The sequence below is a fragment of the Drosophila mauritiana genome, chromosome X (assembly GCF_004382145.1).
Source record: "Drosophila mauritiana strain mau12 chromosome X, ASM438214v1, whole genome shotgun sequence".
NCBI lineage: Eukaryota > Metazoa > Arthropoda > Insecta > Diptera > Drosophilidae > Drosophila > Drosophila mauritiana.
This window is the reverse complement of record NC_046672.1, coordinates 15,055,192-15,070,248: the sequence shown is the minus strand read 5'-3', so window position 1 is coordinate 15,070,248 and position 15,057 is coordinate 15,055,192. Positions and strand designations below refer to the sequence as shown.

The following is a 15,057-nucleotide window of genomic DNA, read 5'->3' as shown; positions in this document are numbered from 1 at the left end:
GGCCGGGGATGCCGGGATGTTTGGTCAGATGATGCGGCCGGTGCGAGGGGTCAGAGGTCAGCGACGCATTAAAGGCGTAACTCGAGTGGGATTCAGGGAATTTCGCAGTTCGATGCCCGGAGCTGCTTCTGTAGCCGTAGCTCTGGCTCAACGGGGCTCAGCTGGTGGAGCCGGTACCAAGGAGCAAGGAGCAAGGACCAAGGACACTGCCATTGTCCCGGCTCCTTATCGAAATCCAGTGCTGTCACTTGTCGGCCACTTCACGGCAGCCAGTGATCTCCCTCGAGTGTGTTGAACATACGCTTCTTATGTGAGTCCTTCCACTTTTTTGCAATCCTCCCCCACTCGCCCCTTCCCCTTCAGCTCTGCCTTGCCCCCTTTACGCTTTCTCCGTCTATGTTTGTTTATCCTCCGCCTGACCCCTGACCCCTGGCCATATAACAGCAGGTTGGGGGTTCTGCTGGGGCTTATACAACCACTCAGTGACACAAATAAAAGTAAACATGATAAAACCATTGAAACTTTTTCCATTTTCACTTTTGAGTGTGTTTGTATTTCGCTTCACTTCGCCTTTGTCCCTTTCTCACACACAGCATATACCTATACGTGTGTGCGCGTGAGTGTGTGTGTGTGTGTGTACCCCTGGATGCGCCGCATCTGTATGCGAGTTGATCTCAAGTGCAGCCGAGAGCTAAATATTTACCATTGGCGTTGACTCTGCGCCTCTGCCGCCACAAACTCACAAACACATGGCCAAAGTCCCCACTGACCATCAGCAGCCTCAGCAGCCACCCACTTTCACCCACTTTCTCTGCTCCAACCGATCCCCTTTTACCGTCGTGTTGACTTCTCGCTTATCATCGATGGCGCTGAGGTCCGTCCATCCAAACATGCATTCAAATGACCCGGCCAGTGCCACGCCCACACCCGCCTTCCGCCCCTTGTTTACGCTTAACTAACAAGCCAAGCTAAAAGTTAGCTGGCTGCAAGCCGGGACTTCCCCTGCGTTTTTCCTTTTTCTTTTCTTTTCGTTTCTTTTTTTTTTTTTTTTGTGTTTTTTTCTACTTTTTTTCTATTCTTTTCTTGCTCTCCATTTTTGCTCCTTTGCCATTCAAAAGAGTGCAGTTTGTTGTGCATAAATTGTTTATGTTGGCAAACCTGGGCCGGGACTCGAATTGTTTTTTGGATTTTCGATGCTGGTGCTCCACAGTAAGTTGGCCAACAAACGGGGCCAGAACAAAAGGTAAAATGGCAAGTGCACACATACACATACACGCTTGTGTCAGTCGTTGAACTTGTGTGTGTGTGTGTGTGTTTTGACCTCTGGCAAAACTGAATCCAAAAGTCAATCACACAGCCCAGTTTGCACTTTATGCGCCTTTGGGCACACTCTATTTATTGCTACTGGAGCATTTTTGAGCATTTTTGTTTTTGCTGGAACTAGCTTATGCCTTTTACTAAATAATAAAACTTTTTTCACTAGTACTGTATCTAAATATTTTTTGGATATTCTATTAATTTTAAAATTACACTTTGCCTTGTTCAGCACTGGTGAATGCAATGCAACACATGTTCACAACAAGCTAAATAAATCACAGATATGTAAACACACACTCATAAAACGTAAATTTACAAATATAATGTCACATAAGTGCGTATTATAACATTTTCTATAGCTGCATATGACTATGCCAGTGTTGGCAATCGAATGTAAATACTTTTGAGCAGATTGGCAGCTAAGAATGAATTCAACCAAGTTGACAAGTTAATGCTCGGCATTTTGACGGTTTTCACTGCTGCATCACCTGCTTCGGGCAAAAGCCAACGCCAAGTCCGCCCATCAAGCCACGAACTCGTGAATATTTAAAGGGCAGGCTTCAATATTTCAGCATCGCTCAACCTTGACAGCATTATGAACTGAGTGCGACTGCAAGTGGGTGGCGGCGAGTGGTGTGGTAGGTGGCAGGTGGCCGCCAGTAGGTGGCATGTGGCACAGTTGGGTGGCAGGTGGCAATATGAAACGCTTGGATGGCGCAGAGCAGTGCAGCGGATGCTGGAGTCAACCCAGGCGTGTAACCGAGGCAATGGAGGCGATACTCCTTCCACCTACTCAATTTGGCCCCTTGGGTGCGACTGCTGGTGCAACTGTCAAATCTTTCATGAAGATATAACTCACTGCCGGTCCAATGAGTCGTCGGCTCATTGAGAACCGGATCCGGATGTGGATACAGCTACGGCCACGTTGACAAAACTGGGGTGTAAAGCATCTCAAAAAGAATGGCAAGTTTGGCCACCCATTGTTGGCCAAAAACAGCACGTAATGGTGTATTAATTAAACTTCGACCCATGCTCCATATCGCTTTTTGGCAACGCCATGACACGAGTGTGGAAAATTGCTGTCTTTCACATACATAAGTTCAATGAGTAAGCGAAATGCCACTAAATACGAAAAACATATATTGAATGACCAAAAAGCAGCCGAAAACATTACGAAAACATTATTTTAGTACACGTGTTAATAATCGAACAAAAACATCTCATCAAGAGATGAAAAACAAGATGAGGTCGAGATACTTAGCATCTGTTACATAGTTTTATTCCAGTATACTGTAAGCGGGTAGAACTAGTCAAGATACAAAGGTTTTGAAATCAAAGTACTCACTGCACTTTAGTTCATAGTGTAAAATCGTGTTAAGTCTCTTAATGTTACTTGTTAGGGTTTTAAATAACTAGTGTTGGAAATGCGCTTGGTAAGTGTGTGGACCTAGTTTTTAGCCACATTATCCTGATAGAAAATCATGTGATTTTGTTAGAGTGATTACTGACTGGCTTTAATGGTTGCTGTGTAAAAGTTTTCGATTTGTGTGGCTATGCAGTGGTAAAATTTACTTCTTTACGGATGCCAGCTCACTGTCTTGGTTTCATTTCGATTCTGGAGAGCTGGAGGGAAGGAGTCATTGCTCCAGGACGAGGTTAGCTATCAATCAGGGTTTAAGAGTTAAAGTCGCCGTGGGGAAACGGGGGAAAACTCGCTGCTCGACAATCATTTACCGAACAGCTTTTGACTTTCACTTTTCACACATCCCGCAACTAATTTCCGTTTGATTGTTTGTCTCTGTACGGACTCCTCATTCAAAGCCCCACCCGGAATCCTATTTGCTTTCCACACGGCGAATGCGATTTAATTGCTTTGGGACCCCTGCTCCCGCGACTTAAACTCAGCTCTGGTGCTTTTCCTTTGCTTTTCTTCTCGCCCACACCCGCACTTTTCCCGCACTTTTCCCACACTTTTTCCATACTTTTCCTGCACTTTTCCCGCATTGCACCTGCAATCGTAAATAAAGAGCTAAGCGTGAACATGAAGGTGAGGAATTGCAGCTGCAAGTCGGAAGAGAAGGAGGCTGTCGTGTCAACAACTTTGCCGTGAAAGTTTTATTTGTTCAGTTCATTTGGTGCTGCTGGCAGAAGCAAAACATTATATGGCACATTCATAAGCACCCGTGTTGCCGGGCGATGTCAAAAAATTGTGAATGGTATGGGGTTTTTCTGAGGAAAGCACTAAAAAAAAATCCCTGAAAACTTTGTTTGCCTTTTTTACTTAAACGCACTTAAATAGTGCACTTAATTTAAAGTCTAAGTTAGAATGTGGAGTGTCATGGATCAATGAAATAGCCATGAGAATTACAACCTAAATTTATTTTTGATTCAGCCAAATTTTAAATATTCCCGACTTCTACATTTCATCGTCGAAACAAAGTGTGCCAGCTGGCTTTGGAAATAATGTCATATGTATGTCATGGCTCATTTCATAAGTTAAGATCAGCTAGGTAGTCAACACACACAATCGACACTTAATACACACACACCGTTAAAACAAAAGTGAAAAAAAATAGAAGAAAATCTGAAAAAAAAAAGAAAAAAAACAGCGAACAAAAATCCTAACTTGGTATTGTATCTAGCTAATTAGAGAGTTGCACTAAAATCGCGAGCGACTTGAACGCCGAGAAGTCTAGAACGGAACCCTAAGCAGCACATCACTGCACCAGAGTCTCATTGGATCGCACCGAGCAAAGTACAAAATTCGTAGGTTCAAAGTTCAAAGTTAACGGTTCCCGAAGGACTGACCCAGAATCCAACCACGGACCATCCGTTCCTGAAGGCCAAAGACAGCGAGCTGCAACGAATCTCCAGTATTGGGCCACTTTAACAACTGCTTCCAATCCGATTTCTTTTCCACTTTTGATAGTTTTATATTCAGGTGAGTTAGTTAATACTTATAATATTTATAAATTGTCATAAAATATATCTAAGTAGCACTATTAGGCTTACTAGATCAAATAATTATAAATATACTGCATTTGCTATTGACTCGTAGATATCCCGAATCGCTGCCGTTCCAGGATGGTCATCAATCTAAACCCGTCCACCTCTTCAAACGCCAATGCCAGCGGTAGCAGCGCGGGCGGCGGCAGCAACGGTGGCAGCGGCGACGGAATGAGCAGCGCCGGGAGCCAGAGCGGCAACATCATTGGCGGAAACGGAAGCGGAGGCGGAAACGGTAACGGTAACGGTGTTGTAAGCGGTAGTGGCAACACCGCCGGAAACGCCAGTGGCGTCACCTCCAGCAACCTGATGGGCATCATCAGCCATGAGATGTTCGATGGTATCGTCTATCTGCATGTGGTATGTGCCGGCGAGTCGAGCTCCAAGTGGATATCTCTGGAGGAGGCGATGATCTACTGTCCCAGCGGCGTTGTTGCCTACACCAAACTGCAGCTGGCCGAGATTTATGGCATCCCGATGGACGTTCTGTTCGACTGACGGCGATGCATAAACCAGATTCTTCGTTGTACGATTGCAGTGTACGCACCTGGACGATGGTACTGATGGATTCTTGGTTAGCTCCGTTTGGCTAGTACGGTTTATAGGCTGGACCATGGTAACTGGCATTTGAACTTTGGCACTGTTGGCAAAATCTGGGAATTGAGTATTCGCCAAATACGTGGCATTGGCCATATGACGTCGATTGTTTTTCTTGCTACATTCCCTGCTCTAAATTTTAAGTTCCTGGCGTTAAGTGATTTTTCCGAAGGCATCAAGTACTAAAACTAGTATACCAATGTGCAAGGTTATTCCGTAATTAATTGCAAAATAAATAAAGGAAATTTATAAACAAATCTCTATGGGCAGTATGAGAGCCATTTACCTTGGTCACTGGACGCCGCTTCACGTGCCCCTGTGGCATTTGTCAGTCGACGTGGAATGCGGGGGTGGAAGATGAATGGGCTGAGCGGAAGTTTAAGGAGCCTTTGCCACGCAGACGCCACACGGCGTATGCGTAATGCGGCCAGCCCACAGAATTTGGGCATTTCAATTGCAAATTAGCCAAAAGCCAACGTCAACGGCCACCACGCCCACACCGACAGTCGCCCCCTTTGGAAGTGCGCCCCGACTTTTCTTTGCCTTTATTTTTCCCTCTTCGAGTTGTGTGTGTGTGTGTGTGTGTGTGCGTGGCAATTTGAATGATTTATGTTGATTGCGTATAATTGCATGTTGTGTCCTTGTCCGCCCCTTTGTGCCCAGGTGCGTTTGCCGGCCACGTGACAAATTCAAATCCCCATCACCGCTTTCCACTCCCTTTTCGCTCGCTCGGTCGGTTGGTCGGTTGGTTGGTTGGTTGGTTGGTTGGTTGGTTGGTTGGTTGGTTGGTCTTGTCTCGGCTTTCCCATTTCCGCCCCACCACTTTGCCGCTATTCCTAACCTCAGACATTCTGCGGCGCATTGTTGGTGCCGCTTTTATGACGCTCCATCTGTCAGCGGCTGGTTGGTTGTTCAGTTGGCTGGTGACACCGTGCCAGGACACGGAATGGAGCTGGGGCATGGATAAACAGGACCCATATCCAGGCTGGCTGCTTATCTAATTACGCGCCCAAAAGCACGCAACACAAAAATGCCAAGCAAGTCGAGCGAGGCAACGACGACGACCAACTTGTCTTTTGCGGCACGACGCTTCATTTTTCTAATGCCATTCGCTGGCGGCGGGAATCCGTGGGAAAGCGGAAAATGCGGTGGGTCAGGATCTGTGTGTGGAGCATGGCTGACTTTTGCCAAATGGCAGGCGCTCGCGCATTTATTTCGCTTGTAAACGAGCGCAATTTGCAATTTGAGCGCGTCCGCCTCGCGTGTACCTTCCTCACTTTCTCCTTTGCTTTTATAGCAAAAAAAAAAAAACGTAAAAAAAAAATACAGCCTAAGAGGGGAGTGTACTGTACCCTCAGCCATTTGCAATTGAATATTTATTTGCATTGCCATGGGCTGCGTGTCGGGTGTGGCGCAACTAAAAAATTATTACGCATACGCAGCGTTGCCAGCGGGGGAGAAACTATAGCGAATCAAATCGTATGAAAGCTATCTACCTAATCAGGCAAAGTGTGACCAGAGTGCTTGGGTGCTTTCAAAAAGAAATTCGGAAGGTTCGCAGAAAACCTTTTTGATTTGAATTAGCATGAGCCTCAAACGTGCTACTACTATCTTTTTACATCAACTAATTACATTCTTCTAATTAATACCTTCGTGAAGGCAAACAGTTAAGTAACAACTTTTCGCAGTCTGCCCACACTAACTTAGCAAAACTGCAATTGATCATTTCAATTGCCAGTAGCTTGTACATTAACCAAAGTGGTAATGAAATGTACAGCTGTTCGCTTGCTGATCACACTTTGGTGAATGCAACGTAATTGATTCTCCCGAAACTTCCTGTGCCCTGGTCACACCAATTACGTGTCATCCGGCAGCTGGAAATTAGAGGCCAGTTGGAGGTGGTGCAGCACCACAAAGCCACCCACCCGATGGCCGATGCAAAAGGCAAGCTAATAAAATGTACTTTATGCCCGAACGTGCGTTGACTGTGAAATCGGGATGGCAGCAAAAGGGGAGAAAGTGGAGAAAGGGGAGAAAGGGAGCATATCTCTTGTTTCGCTCGCATCACGCGGCTGCCTAATTATAATTTTGCATTCTGCTGCCGCATGCAAAATTCATGGACGCGAAAAGTGCGGGGCACGGTTGTCATTCCAATGCTGCCCACCGAATGTAATGTTAGCATAAAAGTTGACAACATCCGGGGTCAGCCTGGGCCGAGGTCAAAGGTTGATCAAGGCGAACACATCAACGTTAAGCGTTTTATGGCCAAAATGTGCGTTCCATTTGAGCAGAGACCACTCCCAGGGTTTTCCCTCGTTTCGTTCCTTCTTTTTTTTTTGTTTTTGCGCTGATTCGCGCAACTTTCAGTGCCACATCCACTTCCGTTGGCTGGCTGCCGTTTCCGTTTTCTGCAAATGTTGCAAATCTTCGCGAAAAACTTGTCGTAAAAATATTTCCATCAGCCAAAATAAAGCAGGAGCAATGTGGATGTGGATGCGGATGCGGATGAAGATGAAGCTGCAAGGACCAAAAACGAGCAGAAGGCGGCAGGATTTCCACGGGCGTGGTGGGGCATGGGGCAGATAAGCAGAGTATAGCTCGCCAGTTTTCGCAATGAAGCAATGAAACTGGCAATAAACAAATGGCACAAACGGCAACGGATGTGCAAAAAGGAAGCAGAGTGCAAAAAGAGCCGGCAAAAACACACGAAATGGATTGCCAACGAAAAGGGTAGCCAAACTGCAGTTACTCTTAAAGTATAGATAGATTGATATAGGTTTATTTTATTATGCTTAAGTTTGCAACAAATATTTACTTTACTTAATTATATACATAAGTAATTATATGAAAGGCCTTGAAGCATAGATAGTATTTACAAAGCAAGCAAACTAAATTTAGGTACATGAACTTTCAAATTTCGAGCATCATAAGTTATGGATACTGTGGATCAGAAAAGTTTCACTGTACGGCGGCGGGGGCAAAATTCTGGCCAAATTACCGAACAGCAAGGGCATAAAATGAAGATCCAGCTGCGATGGCGCAAAATGCCACCGGAAGACGACGTCGCGGCGCCAAAAGCAGCGCATTTCCAGTGGCGGCGGTGGGGGAACTTTCACGGGGGTGGTGGCGAATTTATGAAGCATAAGCTGCATAAACATTAAGATTACATAAACGTCGACGGGAATCCCTTTGGCAGGACAACGAAACTCGGCAGCGATGAAAACGAAGATGAAGATGAAGAGACCCCAGAGGAAGCACCGAAAAAGGGGGTTAACGTGGCATTAGCGGGGCGCCAAAGGCGGCTACAAAGGGGTTAAAACGGATGGGGGGTGGTGGGTGCGACGCTTGCAACATTTTAAGTGTCGATAATTTGGTAGTGGGTAGTCGGTACCCACTAGCAACCTCGAGGCGTGGCCACGCTTAAGTCTCTCATGCATATGCATTAATGCAGACAAAGACGGCCGTATTCCAAGCGAAAGAGACGACCACTAAAACAGCAGCAGAGAGACAGGGAGAGAGAGAGAGGGACAGAGAGAGAGAGGTTGCATTTAAACATTTTACATTGCAACGACGGCATTTGCATTTCTCGGGACCGGGGCAAATTAAATAAATGTAAATTTTAGCCCACACCCAAAGGCATTTGAATCGAAATGGAAATCGGCCAAAGAATGGGAACGTGCACAAAGGATATGAATTCAGAGACCTAAAAGAAGGCTCGCCTTTAAAAATTGCACGATTACATGATCAGCGGCCGAAAAGAATCGAATGTTCTTCCATTAAAACTAATACCACGGAACTGGCTGCGAATCAATTAAATACTGGTCTCTGCGAGCTCAGCAATATTGAAATACCGCCCCAGTTTCGCCGGAAACATCTGCTCCGTGCCCGAAAAACCCGGAGACCCAGTGGAAAAGCCCTGACGCACATACATATGTATGTACATGAACGTGGCGGAGGTGGAGGTGAATCCGCCAGCGAAATCAGGGAATGCAATACGATGTTGAAGGAGCCATGTGTAATGGCCTTGGGTGCTTTTTTCGGATGTGGAATGGAGGATTGGGGATTGGGCACGCTGGATGGCGGATGGCGGATGGGCAGTGGGATGAGCAGCGTCAGTTGCTACGTGATTTGTTTGCCAAATTGTGGCAAATGTGCGAATGTATCTGCAACTCAATTAGTGCAGAAGTAGCAGCGATGCGGTGATGTGAACACCACCCACAAGCCAGCCAGCCAAACCCACCCACCGCCACTGCCACTGCCTTTGGTTTATTGAGTTTGCATGACCCTAATTTAAAGATGATTTAAAATTCCCGCAGCGAAATTAACCAAACATCGGCAAAAGAGGTTAAGGGGACTGTTGCTGGGTGGGATGGGTTGATTTCGACGGGGGATTTATTGCCGGCCGGCATTGGACGCTAATGCGGCGCATTTATCATGGACATGGCTCCGACTCCGAGGACTCCGCGATGGCGACGCAGCGCTAATGGTCGCCACTTGGCCAACATAAATTATGCTTAATCAGGAGGCAACAACACCGCCACCGCCGCCAAGGGGATCGAGAGGAGCTGGCGGAGGTGGTTGGCGGAAATCCTTTAATCGAAACAACAAGCAGATACATGGCCAATCGTCAGATACAGATCCACAGATCCTGGGGTGGAAAGAAGCCAGAATTCAAATTGAAAAGGAGGCAATGATGGATGCGGGGGATGATCCCACGACATCTGGGTAAGGCAGGAAATATGGGCAAGGCGGTTTCTCCATTTGGACACGCAGTCAATTAGGAATAAGTACGAGGTCATTGCGTACGTTTATCTGAATGATATATGCATATATATTAAAGATACAAATGCGATACATGAAACTAACTCTTTGCCTCTTATCTTTAATTAATTCATATTGAAATATAACTACTACTTATTCAAGGGATGATATGTAAATTGTGCAATATACACGTGCTAGCATTAAAATGTATATTTCACTTGGGTTTTAATTAATTTAATGAAATAAATTGAGCATTTTATGCATATTCTGTGATATATATTACGAATTACTTGCGAAAATACCTACAGATTTGAAGCCATTCCATTCGAATACTCGTTCCCACCTCCTTAAAGTGGAAAATTCCGCACACGTTTCAATTACCGGTCGCCGGATTTATGCCGCGTTTGAGCCACCCAAATGCCCAAGCAGCGCCATCGAAATCGCCAACGCCCCTTTGGCATTCCGACCAAATCAACAACAAGAGCAGGAGCAGGAAGAGGAACAGGAGTAGGAGCGGGAGCAGAAGCAGGAGCCACATAATTTGCCGACAAGTCCGCAATATCCTTGTCTGGGTCAAGCAGCAATTTGACTTTGGGTAAACTCATTGATCGACCAAACCGAGCCAAATCAAATCGAAGCCAGTGAAAGACGGGATTTTCCCTGTCCATCTCAAGACGTACATCTATAGACGTACATTCCGCACTTCACATCGAGCAATCCCACCGCCAACAGAAGCCCCCGGCTGCCATCATATCATGTCAATCAGGAGCAGCAGAAAACACTTTAGCCTCGGCCAAGACAAGACGGCGACAGGCGATGCTGGAGGCGTTGGCATGGGTGTGGTTCTAAGGAGGAGTGGAGCCAGGGGGTTCGTGGCATCTCAAGGCGGTCGGTTGGTGGGTTGGTCAGGGGGGTTGTAGGGTTCAGGGGGAGGGCAAAACATTAAACTAAGCTGGCAGCCAAATGGCAAACTAAGTGACGAAGCCTGCGCGAGCCATTAAGAGCATTCGTGCCCTTCCATTTCGCCACGACAAGCAACTAACACAACTAACATCGAGTTGGGCTAGCAGGTACACGGCAAAGAAATTGCATAAATAACAAATGAGTGTAGAACAGCATTTATTTTTTAAAATATGGCTGTTCCTATGGCTTTATCCTATAAAAATTAAATATATTTATTTATTCAGCATCATACAAGCGCTTGAATACTTTTTTCTACACGACTTATTGCCGTGCACCGATGTGCCACGCCCATTGGCATCATGCAGCGCCTTTGTTTGCTGCAAAGCATGCAACAGCAAAATAACAGACAACTGGGCGAAATTGCTCGCCGCCACCCGATGCGAGTACAAATGATATCATTTCCAGCGGGGCGTGGCCATCTGTCATGCATGCCGCCCATCAAGGACGTTGGAATGCAGTTAGTGGGTGGCGCTGTCCGCGGAAGTGTGAAAAAACTTCAACGGTAGACAGCCAACGGCGAATGGCAAAGGCAGCGACTTGAAAGAGATCCACACAAAGGGGAGAGGGGGTGAGAAAACAGGGAGAAACAGGCAAAGAAAGGAAATGTTAACAGCGGAAAAGCTCAACTGGAAAAGAATGGAAAGCATGGAGAAAGGGCGCAAGTTTCGGAATGCAGTCAGCGAATTCCTTAAATGCTTGCATTGGCCACAAGTTAGCAAAAAATCACTCTTTCTGAACTTAATGCGAAAGAGAAAATGACTATTTTCCAGAATTGGGTTTTCATTTAAATATTTTGTATTGAAAATGCTAGGGAAAGGAAAACTGTAAGTATAGCCTGAGGAATAAAATATGGTTATTGTTTAAAATACAGTTGTGCTAATGTTAAAGGCTTAAACCCTAACGTATGAATATGGTACAGTCGGAGTAATAGGTATGTGATAGTCGAGCCTGCAGACTTCTGCCGATATTGGTTCATACTTCATGCCGCTTGAAATATCCGCCCGTGCAGCAATCCCCAAACGCACTTTGATAACCGCTTCCACTGAAATAGATGAAAAATGAATAAATATATCGGTGTCCACTTCAGTCCACTACGGACACCTTCGCTGCGGTGTCCTGGACCAGGACCTGTCCGCCGGACTCGATTCGATTCGCTTCGGCCGGGGTCCTTTGAATGTGGCGCACCCCACGGGTACGCTTTCATTGGGCAATTTATGAACGCGTTTTGGCCTTTTGCCGGAGTTTGTTTGGGTTTTGTTTGCGTTATCTTTGCGCAGCTTGCCAAAGCAGTTTGGGGGCAACAAAAAAAATGAAATAATGGACATACCCTAACCGAACCGCTACCGATCTCCCAGTTGGATATTTAGCCCAACAATATACGAGCTTTTGAGCAGCAGTGGCATAAACAAAGCTGGGCCTGTTGCACAAAGACTCACGCAGTTTGATTGTAAATCTCGCATTTTAAATTTGTAATTCCATAACATAAACTAAGCTTTAAGAACGAACACTCTAGTTGGCCAACAAAGTAATACAATCTTCAACAAGTTGGCGATGGAATGTGAAGCCACTTAACTTATCCATATGGCTTATATGGTATGGATTTAATATCCTTTAAGATTCGATCTTCATGTCCCACTCCAGGGCATTCGAGCTTCGTTCATCGGGATTTGTTACGCACTCGAGCTATTTTCCTTTTTTGCCCTTTTGGCGAATTCCTGGAAACAAAGTAATTTATAGCTGGAAATTTTGTGCGCCGCTGCCAAGGCAACAAAATGGAATTGGCGATGGGTAACAGCACGAGAGAATGAACAGGAATCGGAGAAATGGAGAAAAAGCGAAATGAGAAATGGAGAAATGGAGAAAAGGAGAAAAGAAAAGTGCGCCGATGGGGGAAATAGAGAGGGCACGTAAATTGCGGATGACAGTTGAGGCGATGTCGCAGAGGGCGCGTTTTAATTACGACAGATTTATTTATTGCGCATACGACGCGTTGCCCGAGGGAATGCAGGACTGCAGGACTGCGGGACTGCAACTCCGCATCTCGGCACTGAAAAGTGCAGCGGCTAATTCGCAATGAACGTCGGCTGGCCTTCGGTACGCACAGCTCAGCAGCTCACCACCAGCGTGCAGGATGCACAGGACTCGCAGGACTCGCACAGGAGTGACTCACCTGGCCATATCCAAGGCGATAAATTGTCATTAAAATGAGGCTGGCAAAGGAGGAGTCCTGCTCCTGCGAGAAGCTGGAACCGAAGCTTGTTAGCGGGCCAAGCGCTAAAAGTGTAATTAAAATTTAATTGCTTGCCGGCAAAGTGAACAGAGACGCAGATGACTTTGCCTGGCATATCGGATTAATCATCCGACTCTCACGATATTCCTTTCTGTGCAGCAAGATATAGGCATTTTGTTAACTACTAATATGGACAAACATTTAAGATCAACTGACATTAAGATCAAGCTTAAAACACATTTTTAAATTGATTGTGCAATGCTTAATAGCCTATAGATCATTTTTGATTTTTTTTTAAATAATATAATAAATGATTTTTAATTGTTAAGTTCCTAAATTTTTGCAGCTAGTAAAATGAACACATTTTCCACCACTTTGCAAGAGTGCCACTAAAACTTTGTAGCTTTTCGATTCACAAAAGAAATCTTTTTGAAGACAACTGGGACGAGAAGAAGAAAGTATGCTGCCGAAAAATCGTTTGGCAGTAAGAGGAATACCGAAAAGCAAACACGTTAACAGGAAAAGGCAAGAGGCTATGTAAGCATGGCAATTAAAATTTAATAAAATTTAATGAAAGTTGATGAAACAAATCAAAAGCAAATTGTAAATAGCCCACGGCGCTCATTGGCCAGGCCAAAAACGTAGATAAAGTGGGCGAGTGGCCATAGTCGAGGCGTTGGACACCCTTTAAACGGAAAATTCTGGGCGGGGTGGGTTGTGGAAAATGGTCGAAAACTTTATCGATCGCCACCTAGTGGCCAATAACCAAATAAGAGCAGTTTGGTGCACTATACAACTTTGCCGGCCTGTTGTTCTGGTTCAAACAAATCTCAATAATGGTGCCCTGGAGTTGTAAACGCCATTGCACCTCCTACCAAAATCATACCTATACATATTTATATGTATGTGTATATTTGTATATCTATATATATATATGTTCGAATACATAGAACACACATAGGTGGACATGGAGATATTCGCCCACTGCTCACCCTCCCAAATGGCCGATAAATTGATTTATGTGCTTGTTTGTCAGTTGAACTGCAACTTGTGCATAAATTTCAAATTGCCATTGCCACTGCCTACCGCATGCGGTGCCACGCCCACTGCCCACTGCCACCCACACACACGCACACGTGCGATAAAGTTGGTCCACTCTAAATATGAGCAGGCCTTTCGACCACTATGCTGACCTCTATTTGTATGGGGCGAAAATTAAATACCATTGCCGCAAAGTTTTCCCGCTCGCTTAGAACAAATATGCCCGGGCAAATGTAGTGGGTAACTGGCTTGCCGGGCAAATTGTTTCCACAAGTTTTCATGTTACCTCCGTGCTCCGCAACTTTTGCCGAGCATCTTCATAAATATTTTGAGTTCCTGTCCCGGATACCGAACAACAACAAAGTCGCTGTCAAGAAAGTGGCAGGTGCAAGCTACACCCGAAACACCAACAAAATACAAGAACGTCAGCAACAGCAGCATGTATGCAGCGCAACTATAGCTGATAAATATCCGAAAAACTATACTTCAAAGCCTGGTTGTTCCAACCATATTAAAAGTACTCAAGTACTAGCACCAAAGTACTATCAAGTCACATAAAGATGTCTTCGATTGGCTTCCTTAATAATCGATTGGAAAACCAAAATGGCATTAATGAGATCTATCGATTCATGGCATCGATTAAAGAGGCTAATAATATTGGTGTAAAACTAAGTCATCGTTGTTGTGTGATTTATACAAATTGATGAGAAGAGGCTGTTATCTAAGATAAAGGTAATACCCTTAATGTATTTCCCCCAGGAAATTCCGCTTACCAAAGGTGTTTTCCGATCAACCTATATATGATATGTATGTATACATGCCGTTCAAGCATCGCAGAAGGGGGAATTCGCCGATTGGGGGCATTGGAATCCCGCAGAGACTGTCGTCTAACCCCAACAAGGGGATTACATGCCGAAACCCGATTCCCAGACCACCTGTTTGTCGCTGTCCTTGTCTATCTCTGCGGATCCCTTATCCCTTATCCCATTTTCCATTTCCCCACCGCCCCCCACACTTTCCTCGGTTTCGAGTGGTACAACAATTTCCATTTAAGCCATTTTCATGGTTGCTTCGGTGGGTGGCACGTGCCACGCCCCCTGTGGCTTGAAAAGCTGTCAACGCCCTAAAAGCAATAATAATAC

At 45.3% G+C, this 15,057-nt stretch overlaps 1 protein-coding gene across 1 annotated transcript; it reads left to right on the top strand.

The window, feature by feature from the left end:
- Window positions 1-3,828: 3,828 nt before the first annotated feature.
- Window positions 3,829-5,158, top strand: LOC117147438 (cell wall protein IFF6). The gene is made up of 2 exons (XM_033314320.1): window positions 3,829-4,258; window positions 4,376-5,158. The coding sequence occupies exon 2, from the start codon at window positions 4,402-4,404 to the stop codon at window positions 4,819-4,821; it is 420 nt and encodes a 139-aa protein (XP_033170211.1). The 5' UTR covers window positions 3,829-4,258; window positions 4,376-4,401; the 3' UTR covers window positions 4,822-5,158.
- The last annotated feature ends 9,899 nt before the right edge of the window (window positions 5,159-15,057 follow it).

Coding starts and splice junctions, on each gene's coding strand:
- LOC117147438 (XM_033314320.1), top strand. CDS start 4,402: ATGGTCATCAATCTAAACCCGTCCACCTCTTCAAACGCCAATGCCAGC.